At 39.4% G+C, this 14,844-nt stretch overlaps 1 protein-coding gene across 4 annotated transcripts in view; it reads right to left on the reverse strand.

Annotated features, from left to right (window-relative positions):
• Positions 1-14,844, reverse strand: part of FILIP1 (filamin A interacting protein 1) — a 209,337-nt gene that overhangs the window by 41,808 nt on the left and 152,685 nt on the right. For all 4 annotated transcript variants that reach the window (XM_040349970.1, XM_040349972.1, XM_040349971.1 and 1 more), the window contains exons 3-4: positions 12,640-12,813; positions 8,559-8,737 (exon numbers count right to left, since the gene is read on the reverse strand). In XM_040349970.1, the coding sequence (XP_040205904.1) occupies positions 8,559-8,737; positions 12,640-12,813 (353 nt within the window). The remainder of the gene's footprint in view (positions 1-8,558; positions 8,738-12,639; positions 12,814-14,844) is intronic.

Here is a 14,844-nt window from a genome sequence, read left to right on the forward strand (position 1 = left end):
TACTTTCTGTACAGGTGCTATTTTAAATTTAAGGGGGATGAGAGAGTTAGTTAGCTCTCATCCAGTTGATTTGTCTAAATTGGGTCTCTGTTCCAGCTGGGCTGTGCTGTTGTTGCCGGGGGGGGGGTTACCCCACCCCAGAGTGACGGGTGGTGCCAGTGGAGTCCAGGCTAGGGTGCCTTTTGCCAGCGGCCAATCAGGAGGGGTTTTTCCCTCGTGGGGCATGCTGGGAGAGGGTATTTCTGGAGCAGACACCATTTGGGTGGGGTCTTCTGGTTCTTGTTCCTGGTGCGGCACCCACCTTTAGGGTGACCGCACGTCACGGCCCCCGGTGAGATGGCCTACCAGGTCGGGGTACGCGTGCCACGCGGAGTTCCTGGTTCTGGGACCATGTTGGCCCGGAACATTTAGAGCTGTGGCGGGGCCCCAGTGATCTACTGGGTCCCCAAATTCCGAGGAGAGGATCCCAAGTGAGATAGCTGTTCGGTGGGGAGTCCGCCTGAGGAGAGCCAAGAGAGGCTGGCGATCCAATAGGGCCTAGACAATCCATCGGGGATCGAGGTAACCGGACACTGAGAGGTTGGATGTCAGCAACCTGTCAGTCGGTAATCTGAGGAGAAAACTACCTGAGGAAAATTCAAGCGCAAAGTCTATTGAGGAGAATAGTCTCCATAATCTAAGTTCTGAGGTCAGGTCTGTGGCAGAGACCTGTTTCCTCTCAAGGTTCCGAGTGATATTCTGGCTGCCAGGTCGGTGTGAGAGGCCTGTCCAGGTACACTATACCCACTCCGGCTGGAGTGGCGATGAAAGTAAAAGTGTCGTTGGAAGCAGGATTGCTTCTGTGTTGTTGGGCCTTCTCCTCATGCATCTCGACCGTCTACCTAAAGTTTATCGTTTACCGTGTTGGGTAAAATAAAGCATAAGAAAATACACCTGCTGTTCGGACATTCCATCATTGCTGCTCTCATCATCTAACCCTAGACGCTCACAGAGGTAACACGCCATCCCAATCTGTAACCAGTGGCTCCTTCGGGGGTGAGCACTACATATGCTTTGACAAAAATAAATAAAAAATGGAAGCTATTCTATGCAGTTTCTATGCAGAGCTGCAGAAGATTTTGCAGTCTCCAGTTTTAGTAAATCAACCCCACTGTGTACATCTTTGTTTCCACTGTAGACCAATCAAAGGAATTGTATTGTATACTGTTATGCTTTACTTTTTGGAACCCATTGCTGAATCCCCTACATTTGACAGCAAAGCTGTGATTGAAGCCAAAAGTTTGCTTCATGCTTAGATATGATATGAAACCTTGCTTATCTCATTCTTGTTTATGCAAATCTTTGATATTACTAGACCAGTTTAGGGTGCCTCCAAACACATGGATTCAATTATTTACAGGCATGGCAAATGGTAGAACTTCCCAAATATAAAATTACGATGGTCAGGAATTTAAATATAATTCTAACGATAATGCTGGAATCATTTGTCACAAAGGCAAGCTGTATCCTTCTGGAGCACTCTATTAATTCTGCAATTAAAAGCCATTTAATTACCACCGAAAAGGTTCTTCAGGCCAAAATATACTTGGGAGAAATCACAGGATGAACTCCTTTCTAGCTCCACTGAATCATTTCCATTTTAGGTTTTCAATGTAGTCATTGATCAGGTGACAAACAACCGGGAGGAAAAAAGTCTCCAAAATTGAAACTTTGATTTGTGATATGTCCTATTTAGACCCCAAATGGTTTAGTCAGATCAAAGTTACATTCCAAGAGAAGCTTTGCAAACTGTAACAAAGTTGGCTGAAGTTGATATTGTTCAATGTAAGGTTGAATTTCTTAGTGTCAAAGCAAAATATCAAGTTATAAAGAAACCATGCCCTCCATAATATCTCATTGATGATTTAGCTGAGAATGAAGACCACACTGATGTGGAACATATAGCACATGAAAACTGTCCTACTAAATGCTGTAGGATTTTGTTCAACCATAAAGCCTCGTACACACGACTGAGAAACTCGATGGGCGAAACACATTGTTTTCCTCGTCGAGTTCCTTGTTAGGCTGTCGAGAAACTTGACAAGCCAATTTTCTCCATTCCCGTCAAGGAAATAGAGAACATGCTCTCTTTTTGGCTCATCGAGTTTCTCGACAGTTTCCTCGATGAAAATGTACACACGACCGGTTTCCTTGGCAAAAAAATATCTCCCAGCAAGTATCTTGCTGGTTTTTGCAGAGAAACTCGGTCGCGTGTACGAGGCCTGACTTGTAGCCTGTTGCATGTACAGATTTTTTTGCAATACATAAATCACTTCTTACTTCGTATGCACTTAAATGTCTTTTAAAAGAGTTTTCTCAAAGCTAATAATTATAAAAAACAGATTAAGATCAAATCTTCTAGAATTCCTAACTTTATGGAACATAAAAAGGGATATCAGCAGAAGTTTCGTTTAGGATTACATCCCTGATAGTTTTGCTCCTTCATCTTCTATTCTACAAAAAATCTTCTTTAAAGCTAAATACGAAAAGCCATTAAGCAGAAAATGGAAGCATAACAAATCCAGTAATAACTATATCTTAAAGATATTACAAAAAGAGTAAAGGTTAACTTTTTAGCCAAAATTTACTGATAACATACAGGTGAAACTCAAAAAATTTGAATATCGTGCAAAAGTTCACTTATTTCAGTAATGCAACTTAAAAGGTGAAACTAATATATGAGATAGACCAATTACAGGCAAAGCAAGATAGTTCAAGCCATTATTTGTCATAATTGTGATTATTATGGCTTACAGCTCATGAAAACCCCAAATCCACAATCTCAGAAAATAAGAATATTGTGAAAAGGTGCAATATTCTAGACTCAAAGTGTCCCACTCTAATCAGCTAATTAAGCCATAACATGTGCAAAGGGTTCCTGAGCCTTTAAACGATCTCTCAGTCTGATTCAGTAGGAATCACAATCATGGAAAAGACTGCTGACCTGACAGTTGTGCAGAAAATCATCATTGACATCCTCCATAAGGAGGGAAAGCCTCAAAAGGTAATTGCAAAAAAAGTTGGATGTTCCCAGTGCTGTATCAAAGCACATTAATAGAAAGTTAAGTTGAAGGGAAAAGTGTGGAAGAAAACGGAGTACAAGCAGCTTGGATGACAGCCTGGAGAGGATTGTCAGAAAACTGCCATTCAAAAGTGTTGGGGACTTTCACAAGGAGTGGACTGAGGCTCGAGTCAGTGCATCAAGAGCCACCACACACAGACAGATCCTGGAAATGGGTTTCAAATGTCGTATCCCTCTTGTCAAGCCACTCCTGAACAAGAAACAACGTCAGAAGCGTCTTACCTGGGCTAAAGAAAAAAAGACCTGGTCTGTTGATCAGTGGTCCAAAGTCCTCTTTTCTGATGAGAGCAAATTTTGTATCTCATTTGGATACCAAGGACCCAGAGTATGGAGGAAGAATGAAGAGGCACACACTGCAAGATGCTTAAAGTCCAGTGTGAAGTTTCCACAGTCTGTGTTGATTTGGGGAGCCATGTCATCTGTGGTGTTGGTCCACTGTGCTTCATTAAGTCCAGGGTCACCGCCGCCGTCTACCAGGAGATTTTGGAGCACTTCATGCTTCCTTTCGCAGACAAGCTCTATGGGGATGCTGACTTCATTTTCCAACAGGACTTGGCACCTGCCCACACTACCAAAAGCACCAAAACCTGGTTCAATGACCGTGGGATTATTGTGCTTGATTGGCCAGCAAACTCGCCTGACGTGAACCCCATAGAGAATCTATGGGGCATTACCAAGAGAAAGATGAGAGACATGAGACCAAACAATGCAGAAGAACTGAAGGCAGCTATTGAAGCATCCTGGTCTTCTATAACACCTCAGCAGTGCCACAGGCTGATAGCTTCCATGCCACACCGCATTGAGGCAGTAATTGCTGCTCTCATCATCTAACCCTAGACGCTCACAGAGGTAACACGCCATCCCAATCTGTAACCAGTGGCTCCTTCGGGGGTGAGCACTACATATGCTTTGACAAAAATAAATAAAAAATGGAAGCTATTCTATGCAGTTTCTATGCAGAGCTGCAGAAGATTTTGCAGTCTCCAGTTTTAGTAAATCAACCCCACTGTGTACATCTTTGTTTCCACTGTAGACCAATCAAAGGAATTGTATTGTATACTGTTATGCTTTACTTTTTGGAACCCATTGCTGCATCCCCTACATTTGACAGCAAAGCTGTGATTGAAGCCAAAAGTTTGCTTCATGCTTAGATATGATATGAAACCTTGCTTATCTCATTCTTGTTTATGCAAATCTTTGATATTACTAGACCAGTTTAGGGTGCCTCCAAACACATGGATTCAATTATTTACAGGCATGGCAAATGGTAGAACTTCCCAAATATAAAATTACGATGGTCAGGAATTTAAATATAATTCTAACGATAATGCTGGAATCATTTGTCACAAAGGCAAGCTGTATCCTTCTGGAGCACTCTATTAATTCTGCAATTAAAAGCCATTTAATTACCACCGAAAAGGTTCTTCAGGCCAAAATATACTTGGGAGAAATAACAGGATGAACTCCTTTCTAGCTCCACTGAATCATTTCCATTTTAGGTTTTCAATGTAGTCATTGATCAGGTGACAAACAACCGGGAGGAAAAAAGTCTCCAAAATTGAAACTTTGATTTGTGATATGTCCTATTTAGACCCCAAATGGTTTAGTCAGATCAAAGTTACATTCCAAGAGAAGCTTTGCAAACTGTAACAAAGTTGGCTGGAGTTGATATTGTTCAATGTAAGGTTGAATTTCTTAGTGTCAAAGCAAAATATCAAGTTATAAAGAAACCATGCCCTCCATAATATCTCATTGATGATTTAGCTGAGAATGAAGACCACACTGATGTGGAACATATAGCACATGAAAACTGTCCTACTAAATGCTGTAGGATTTTGTTCAACCATAAAGCCTCGTACACACGACTGAGAAACTCGATGGGCGAAACACATTGTTTTCCTCGTCGAGTTCCTTGTTAGGCTGTCGAAACTTGACAAGCCAATTTTCTCCATTCCCGTCAAGGAAATAGAGAACATGCTCTCTTTTTGGCTCATCGAGTTTCTCGACAGTTTCCTCGATGAAAATGTACACACGACCGGTTTCCTCGGCAAAAAAATATCTCCCAGCAAGTATCTTGCTGGTTTTTGCGGAGAAACTCGGTCGCGTGTACGAGGCCTGACTTGTAGCCTGTTGCATGTACAGATTTTTTTGCAATACATAAATCACTTCTTACTTCGTATGCACTTAAATGTCTTTTAAAAGAGTTTTCTCAAAGCTAATAATTATAAAAAACAGATTAAGATCAAATCTTCTAGAATTCCTAACTTTATGGAACATAAAAAGGGATATCAGCAGAAGTTTCGTTTAGGATTACATCCCTGATAGTTTTGCTCCTTCATCTTCTATTCTACAAAAAATCTTCTTTAAAGCTAAATACGAAAAGCCATTAAGCAGAAAATGGAAGCATAACAAATCCAGTAATAACTATATCTTAAAGATATTACAAAAAGAGTAAAGGTTAACTTTTTAGCCAAAATTTACTGATAACATACAGGTGAAACTCAAAAAATTTGAATATCGTGCAAAAGTTCACTTATTTCACTAATGCAACTTAAAAGGTGAAACTAATATATGAGATAGACCAATTACATGCAAAGCAATATAGTTCAAGCCATTATTTGTCATAATTGTGATTATTATGGCTTACAGCTCATGAAAACCCCAAATCCACAATCTCAGAAAATAAGAATATTGTGAAAAGGTGCAATATTCTAGACTCAAAGTGTCCCACTCTAATCAGCTAATTAAGCCATAACATGTGCAAAGGGTTCCTGAGCCTTTAAACGATCTCTCAGTCTGATTCAGTAGGAATCACAATCATGGAAAAGACTGCTGACCTGACAGTTGTGCAGAAAATCATCATTGACATCCTCCATAAGGAGGGAAAGCCTCAAAAGGTAATTGCAAAAAAAGTTGGATGTTCCCAGTGCTATATCAAAGCACATTAATAGAAAGTTATGTTGAAGGGAAAAGTGTGGAAGAAAACGGAGTACAAGCAGCTTGGATGACAGCCTGGAGAGGATTGTCAGAAAACTGCCATTCAAAAGTGTTGGGGACTTTCACAAGGAGTGGACTGAGGCTCGAGTCAGTGCATCAAGAGCCACCACACACAGACAGATCCTGGAAATGGGTTTCAAATGTCGTATCCCTCTTGTCAAGCCACTCCTGAACAAGAAACAATGTCAGAAGCGTCTTACCTGGGCTAAAGAAAAAAAGACCTGGTCTGTTGATCAGTGGTCCAAAGTCCTCTTTTCTGATGAGAGCAAATTTTGTATCTTATTTGGAAACCAAGGACCCAGAGTATGGAGGAAGAATGAAGAGGCACACACTGCAAGATGCTTAAAGTCCAGTGTGAAGTTTCCACAGTCTGTGTTGATTTGGGGAGCCATGTCATCTGTGGTGTTGGTCCACTGTGCTTCATTAAGTCCAGGGTCACCGCCGCCGTCTACCAGGAGATTTTGGAGCACTTCATGCTTCCTTTCGCAGACGAGCTCTATGGGGATGCTGACTTCATTTTCCAACAGGACTTGGCACCTGCCCACACTACCAAAAGCACCAAAACCTAGTTCAATGACCGTGGGACTATTGTGCTTGATTGGCCAGCAAACTCGCCTGACGTGAACCCCTTTGAGAATCTATGGGGCATTACCAAGAGAAAGATGAGAGACATGAGACCAAACAATGCAGAAGAACTGAAGGCAGCTATTGAAGCATCCTGGTCTTCTATAACACCTCAGCAGTGCCACAGGCTGATAGCTTCCATGCCACACCGCATTGAGGCAGTAATTGCTGCAAAAGGGGCCCGAACCAAGTACTGAGTACATATGCATGCTTATACTTTTCAGAGGTCCGATATTGTACAATCCTTGTTTTATTGATTGCATGTAATATTCTAATTTTCTGAAATTGTGGATTTGGGGTTTTCATGAGCTGTAAGCCATAATCATCACAATTATGACAAATCACGGCTTAAACCATGTTGCTTTGCATGTAATGAGTCTATCTCATATATTAGTTTCACCTTTTAAGTTAAATTAGTGAAATAAATTTACTTTTGTACGATATTCTAATTTTTTGAGTTTCACCTGTAATTAATAAGTCTGCTCATTCTCCTTTATATTCACTAGAGAGCCATTGGGGTTGACTGACTAAACCTGGGGATGTTTTTCTGTCAAAGCTTAATTGAACAAGTTAAAAGCTAATTGGCTACCATGCACAGTTGCACTCTCCAGTTTTAGTAAATTAATTTCATTGCTATAGTCTAATGAACTAATGTTAACATCTCGAGGAGTGGGTATCCCAATAAGTTCAGCGCTTTTACCCTTGGCCATCATCCTCATTATACTTCAGACACTTGCTGACCAATTACTGTGTATTTCCTGTCATCTATTTCTTCTGCTCTGTTTAAATCTGATGTTGTTCACTGAGCACAAATATTCAGAAATCAGATAGAATAATGTGACTGAATATATTTTCATTTTAGTGTTATAAATACAATGGAAATTATATATATATATATATATATATATATATATATATATATATATATATATATATATATATATATATATATATTTACATTAAATAATTTTATCATAAATAAAGAGAATGTTGTTGGATGAAGACTGTAGTTGTGTTGTACTGAAAAATGTGACGAGTTGGTGAGGTGGGCCTCCAAAATTGACTTTGTCTGGTGGGTCCCAGAGGCCCAGTCTGCCCCTCTAGACATATATTATTTTTTTTTAATAGTACAGTGCAAATAATGCTGGTGTACAGTAACATACACGGTAACATGGTAACTAAGAGTGAAACTGCTAAAGGCAGTTTGTTCATTGACTGATATTGGGTTACTTTACACCATTGCTCCTTATTACATGCTATAAAGCCGCGTACACACGTTCGGTCCATCCGATGAGAACGGTCTGATGGTCCGTTTTCATTGGTTAACCGATGAAGCTGACTGATGGTCCGTCGTGCATACACACCATTGGTTAAAAAAATGATCGTGTCAGATAGCAGTGACGTAAAACACGACGACGTGCTGAAAAAGATGAAGTTTAATGCTTCCAAGCATGCGTCGACTTGATTCTGAGCATGCATGGATTTTTAACCGATGGTTGTGCCTACTAACGATCGTTTTTTTCCCATCGGTTAGGAATCCATCGGTTAAATTTAAAGCAAGTTGGCTTTTTTTTAACCGATGGTTAAATAATCTATGGGGCCCACACACGATCGGTTTTGACCGATGAAAACGGTCCATCAGACCGTTGTCCTCTGTTTAACCTATCGTGTGTACGAGGCCTAAGTGTTCTCAGGCACAAACAATATAACAGTTTCAGGAATAATGAAAAGGAAAGTTATTGTGCCTATTTAGGTCATACCTGTATTTAGACACACAGAATATTTTTTTTATTATATTGTTCTTTAGCGTACTTACCTTTCACGCTCCTGCTCCAGCAAGTTAGTGAAATCGTCACTCTTGTTCATGTACTCTGTGTGTTTCTTCTTCTCATTATCTAGTTCATAAACAGTTCTGCGGTGACACTTCTCTGCCAGAAGAAGTTGCTCTAACATGCGTCGGTAGGTTTCTCTCTGCTTTTCCTCAAGTCTGTCCAGCTGTGTAAATTCAATTATAATATTACATTTAAAAACATATCACATGCTTATAATTTGCTTTTCATTAACTTGCAATGTTATTAAAGGCTCCTTCAAACAGCATTGGGCTTCGGTGCATTGCCTGACATAGTCTCAACACAAGAACAAGGCTATTAAAGTGATAATAAATGCTATTTTTTTTTATCAAAGTAAAAAGAGATTATACTTACCTGGTCTGTGCAACAATAATGCACATAACGGTCAACCACCTCTGTTTTGCCTGTCACCCACTGGCACTGTCTGCTTCTTCTTCCTCTGGGTGACCCCATAGCAAGACTTCTGCTATGGGGGCACCCCTGCTGGCTCCCTCCCAAGTCAGGCTGTGTCCATAGACACACACAGTACTCGTAAACCATGCCTCTGCTCCCTCCCCACAGGAGTTCGACTAACAGGGCAGGTAACTGCTAGCGGGGTGTTTTTTATTTTAATGCAGGAAATGCATTAAGATAAAAAAAAACAGTTAGACATTAGAACCCCTTTTAATTGAAAAATAATACATTTGTGTGATATGTGATAAGTATGGAAAAATACTGAAAACATTCACACAAAGACATCAGAGTAAAAAAAGAAAAAAGAAAAAAAACACTACCACCCAACAACAACATGTTGAAAGTTTCTCAATGTTTTTGCCTAGGTTCACACTGCTGCGAATTCAAAATCGCGGTAAAATGCGCGCTTTTACCACGATTTCGCGGCTGCGATTTTGCCGCGATTGCCCGAAATCGCAAAAAGTAGTACAGGAACTACTTTTTAAAATCGCAGATGCGGCGTCGCACTGATTAGGACAGTGCCATTGCCGACAATTGCCGCCGATTTGAGATGCGATTTGACATGTCAAATCGCATCTCAAATCGTTCCAAATCGTACCCAGTGTGAACCAGGGCTTCAAGTTTGCTAACCTTACATCATTAATAAAGGATTGATAGTTACGTCAGATTCTGTGTTTAATTTCCACATATTTTCAATTACTATTTCGCCTGGTGATTTTATTAGGCTACGTAATTTACATCTTTTCATGTCGTTTTGCAGTTTAATTAAATTTATTTTATTTTCTCTGTAACCCCCCATTTCCTGTTCTATATTCTAGTAAATGAAAAATATATATATAGAGTGGTTCCCTGCAGTGTTTGATGACATAATGGTAATCTTTCCTTTGTTGGAAACTCTTCAGGTAAATCCCCACTCCCCACAGTTCAGCCACTGCCCACACTTTTTTTTCAATTAGTTTCAAGTAATGCAAAAAATAATACAGCTTATACAATTGTGACACAGGTCTTATTGTAACTGAATGTTATTTAAAATGTCCTTTCCTTTTCAATCTGAAGCACAGTAATTTTCTGAAAAATGCAATGCAATATTCTTGGAGAAGTTCTGTACACAGATGGTCTACAGAACGTCCAAAAAAAAAATGTAATTTCCTGCTTGTGTGATTAGCTTAATGGTTTTCCCAGAAGTCTACACTAAGATACAACTCAGATTTTTCGGTATCCCCTGCAACAAAAATATTTTTTTTTTGTCAGATACTTCCAAAGGAAGAATCATAACTAAGGGATGCAGAACCTGCCACTTTCCTCATTAGAGCCATGTAGATGCAGCAGCTGATTAATAGTTGTAAAACCACACCTATACATGGACACAGACAAAAAAACAGCTATTTCTCCAGAATAACAAAAGGTAGGAATCTGCAACAAAGTTTGTTGAATCCTTGTAATGAACATGGTTCACCAAGGGGGGGGGGATATTTTTTTCTCAACAATAGTGGAGTTACTCTTTAAGCCAAGCTAAATATTGGCATTATAAAGTAATTATTGGCATGAAAGTTCAACTAATGTTTTAGTTTTTAGGGTAACCTACAATTATTTATTTATGCAATAAATATATTGTAATTTTTTCTTCAAGAATTAGTGATGATGATATGACAAAATTAATAATAAATAAATTGAAATAATTACACCAAAAGCTATCAAGAATCGCAAACCATTCTGTTGTACAGCTCATGTATCTTGTTTAATTAATCGGTTCCCAACCAGCTCACGCAGATATACTGCAGCAGAATGGCTCTCCTGGGCTAAATCCTGTATATATACGACTTTGCCTAGGAGAGGGCACGCAAGCGCCGCCAGAAGCCTGCTGCACAGCGGGGAGACCGATGCGCGTGGCCGGCGGGCGCAATCGCTGCCAGCCACGGGTGATCACATGCAAAAACGCCAGCACAGGGATTTGTGTGTGTAAACACACAAATCCCTGTGCTGTCAGAGGAGAGATGACAGATCATGAGTTTCTACGAAGTAGAAACAGCGATCTGTCATCTCTCCTAGTTACTCCCCTCCCCACACAGTTAGAACACAGTGACATACATTTAACACCTTGATCACCCCCTAGTGTTAACCTCTTCCCTGCCAGTGACATTTATACAGTAATCAGTGCATATTTATAGCACTGATCGCTCCATAAATGCCAATGGTCCCAAATATGTGTCAAATGTCTCCGATATGTCCATCGCAATGTTGCAATACAGCTAAAAATTGCAGATCACTGCCATTACTAGTAAAAAAAAAAATAATAATAAAAACGCCATAATAATGCCATAAATCTTTCCTATATTTCGTAGATGCTATAATTTTTGCGAAAAAACAAACAATATACACTTATTGCGATTTGTAGAATATGTAGAAGAATACATATTGGCCTAAAGTGATGAAGAAATTTGTTTTTTAAAAACATTTTTGGGGATATTTATTAAAGTAAAAAAATATATCTTTTTTTTTAAATTGACGCTCTTTTTTTGTTTATAGCGCAAAAACTAAAATCCGCAGAGTTGATCAAATAGCACCAAAAGAAAGCTCTATTTGTGGGGAAAAATAATGCAAATTTTGTTTTGGGTACAGCATTGCATGACTGCGCAAATGTCAGTTAAAGCGACGCAGTGCCAAATTGTAAAAAAGTGCTCTGGTCAGGAAGGGGGTAAAACCTACCGGGGCTGAAGTGGTTGAAAATAAAATATTTCGCAAACTAAATATTGTTAACATATCTTTGCATTGTAAGCAGCTTTCATTCCCAGTAACATAACAAAGAGTCACAAACTATATATAAAAAAAATTCAAACCACAGTAAGCTATGTTCAAATCCCCTTTCTGAACTCAGTCCTTGATTGAGTACACCGGCTTCTTATGTGGACAGCAGGGTGACGTGAAAGGATTAAATGCATGGCTTAGTGCGATGGGGTAGTATCATTATTCTGACACTAGTAAGCTAGAGGCTGTGAAAGTGTCATACAGTACATGGAGTTTTCACAGCAGCTTCTCATTTACTTAAAGGGAAACCAGGTCACTGGCTTGCATATATTGAAAAAGTCTTATCAACGTGCACCCTGCTATATCTATTTGTGTATATATATATATATATATATATATATATATATATATATATATATAGTCAACATATTCCACATATTTACATTTTCTTACAAAGCATGGAAACAAATATTTTATACAGCCTATACAAGAAAAAATATATATATTTAATGATAGTATGACCTACCACAATATAACATTTGTTAATATCTAAAGAAATTACAAATACACATAGATAGATAGATAGATAGATAGATAGATAGATAGATAGATAGATAGATAGATAGATAGATAGACCAACTACGTAAATGAAAGGTAATGAAAAATGTAGATGACAAACAACTTGATAGCAACAGTATATAAATAAAAATGAAATAAGAGAAAAGGTACCAAGGAAGAGATATAATGAGTAATGTACATAGACAGAGAGCTCTGTCACCAACAAACGACAGTAGACATAGTCAAAAATACACTTAAATTGGTCATATCCATTAGAAATAAGAAAATTACCTCTGCCATTGGTTTTTCATACACATCTTCTCCTATGGATTTCTCCTTTGCCAGAAGAGCATCTCTGTGCAGGACCCTCAGTACATCCTCCGGAGCTGAAAACCCATAATGAGCTTCCAAAACTTCGGGTTTAGTTTTCTCTGTCTTTAGCATATGGATAACATCCTCCCTAGCCTGTGGGAATGTAACATGATATGATTAGAGAAGCTGCAGATTATATAACACATGCTTACATCATTCCTGATAAATTGACATTTGGTAGATGAGCTAAAGCCATCGGCTGGTTCAACGGGAACCTCTCTTCTGTAATATACTTCACATTGCCAAAAACGGATTGCTCATGTGATATTACATGACATGTTGCTAGGAAGCATCTGTGTGTACGATCCATACACAACTCTCTACACTCTTCATCTCCTCAAACCAGAAATCTATCTAAATGTTACACACCTTGTGAAAATAATCAAAATGCATGTAAGCATAGTTTGTTTTCAACTATAAATCAGCCCCACCTTCTTTAGTATTGAAGACCACCTGCTTCGAAGAGGTTTATAGCCTAAAATAATTTTGTGTAATAAAGTTATGGAGTAATGGATGTTTTTCTTTATATCCATACACTTCGACAAGCCAAACCACAACTTTCTTGTTGGTTTATGATATGTGACGCTTGGCTAATCCAGAATCAGTCTGTAATCTAGTCTTTTGGGAAAGTTCAGTGACAGAGTTATAAAAGGAGAAACCCAAAAGAATGTGACCATTTGAAAATTACCGTACACCACACATTGCATCAACTGCGTTATTAAATATTTGCAGCCAAAATATAATAGAAGAAATACATTTCAAATGGCTTATTCTGCAGCTCAGAGATGTTCTTAGTAAAGCCAGAATTCCCAAATCTTGCACTTTAAAGTGTTTCTTTATTCAAAGCCTTTTCTCTAGTGTGAAGAAGGATTAGATCACCTGTTAGATTTTTACAGCCTGTTATGCACAGCGCTTTACAACATGAGGGCAGACAGTACAGTTGTACAGTTACAATACAATTCAATATAGAAGGAATCAGAGAGCCCTGCTTGTTAGAGCTTACAATCTAGGAGGGAGAGTCAAGTGATACAAAAGGTAATCGCTGTGGAGGATGATCTGATGGAGAACGTAAAAGTACAGTTGTTAGGTGGGGGCCGGATAGGCTTCTCTGAAGTGAAGGGTTTTCAGATATTATATAATAGCAAGCAGAGTAGGAGATAGTCAGACAGACTGGGGTAGGGAGTTCTATAGGACAGTAGAGACTCTGGAAAAGTCCTGAAGGCGAGCTTGGGAGGAGGTGACGAGGAAACTAGAGAGCAGGCGGTCTGGGGAGGAACAAAGGGAACGCGTAGGTTGGTATTTTGAGACTAGGTTAGTGATGTAGCTGGGGGCCGAGTTGTGGATGGCTTTGTAAGTTGTTGTTAGAATTTTGAATTTAATTTGTTGGGTGAGTGGAAGCCAGTGGAGGGTTTGGCAGAGAGAGGTAGCAGACACTGAGCGGTTGGTAAGGTGGATGAGCCTGGCAGCAGTATTCATGATGGACTGAAGGGGGGATAGTCTATGTAAAGGTAATCCCGTGAGGAGGCAGTTGCAGTAGTCAAGGATGGAAAGGACCAGGGAGTGAACTAGGAGCTTTGCGTTGTCATTGGTTAGGAAAGGGCGTATTTTGAAGATGTTGCGGAGGTTGAGACAACAAGATTTGGAAAGTGTTTGGATGAGGGGCTGAAAGGATAGTTCAGAGTTCAGATTTAAAATCATGAGCTCAGTTTTGTATAGATTGAGTTTGAGGAAGTGGTGTGACATCCAGGCTGATATGTCTGTTAGTAAATTAGTGATACGTGAGACTGAAGGTGTGAGCTGAGGAGTAGAGTGATAGATTTGGGTGTCGTCATCATAGAGATGGTATTGGAAGCCATGAAAGGCTATTACCTGACCCAGGGAGTGGGTGTAAATGGAGAATAAGAGAGGTCCAAGAACAGAACCATGGGGAACCCCGACCAGAGAAAGTGGGAGTAGGAAGTAGAGTTGTAAGTGACACTAAAGATGCAGTTGGATAAATAGGATGAGACCCAGCAAATAGTACAGTCACAGAGACCAAAGGCTTTGTTAAATATATTTTCTCTTGCCTGCTGTCCCAGTGACAACATTTTACAAAATACAAAAAAAAAAAAAGTGACTGTTTGG

This window comes from Rana temporaria, chromosome 4 (genome assembly GCF_905171775.1).
Source record: "Rana temporaria chromosome 4, aRanTem1.1, whole genome shotgun sequence".
NCBI lineage: Eukaryota > Metazoa > Chordata > Amphibia > Anura > Ranidae > Rana > Rana temporaria.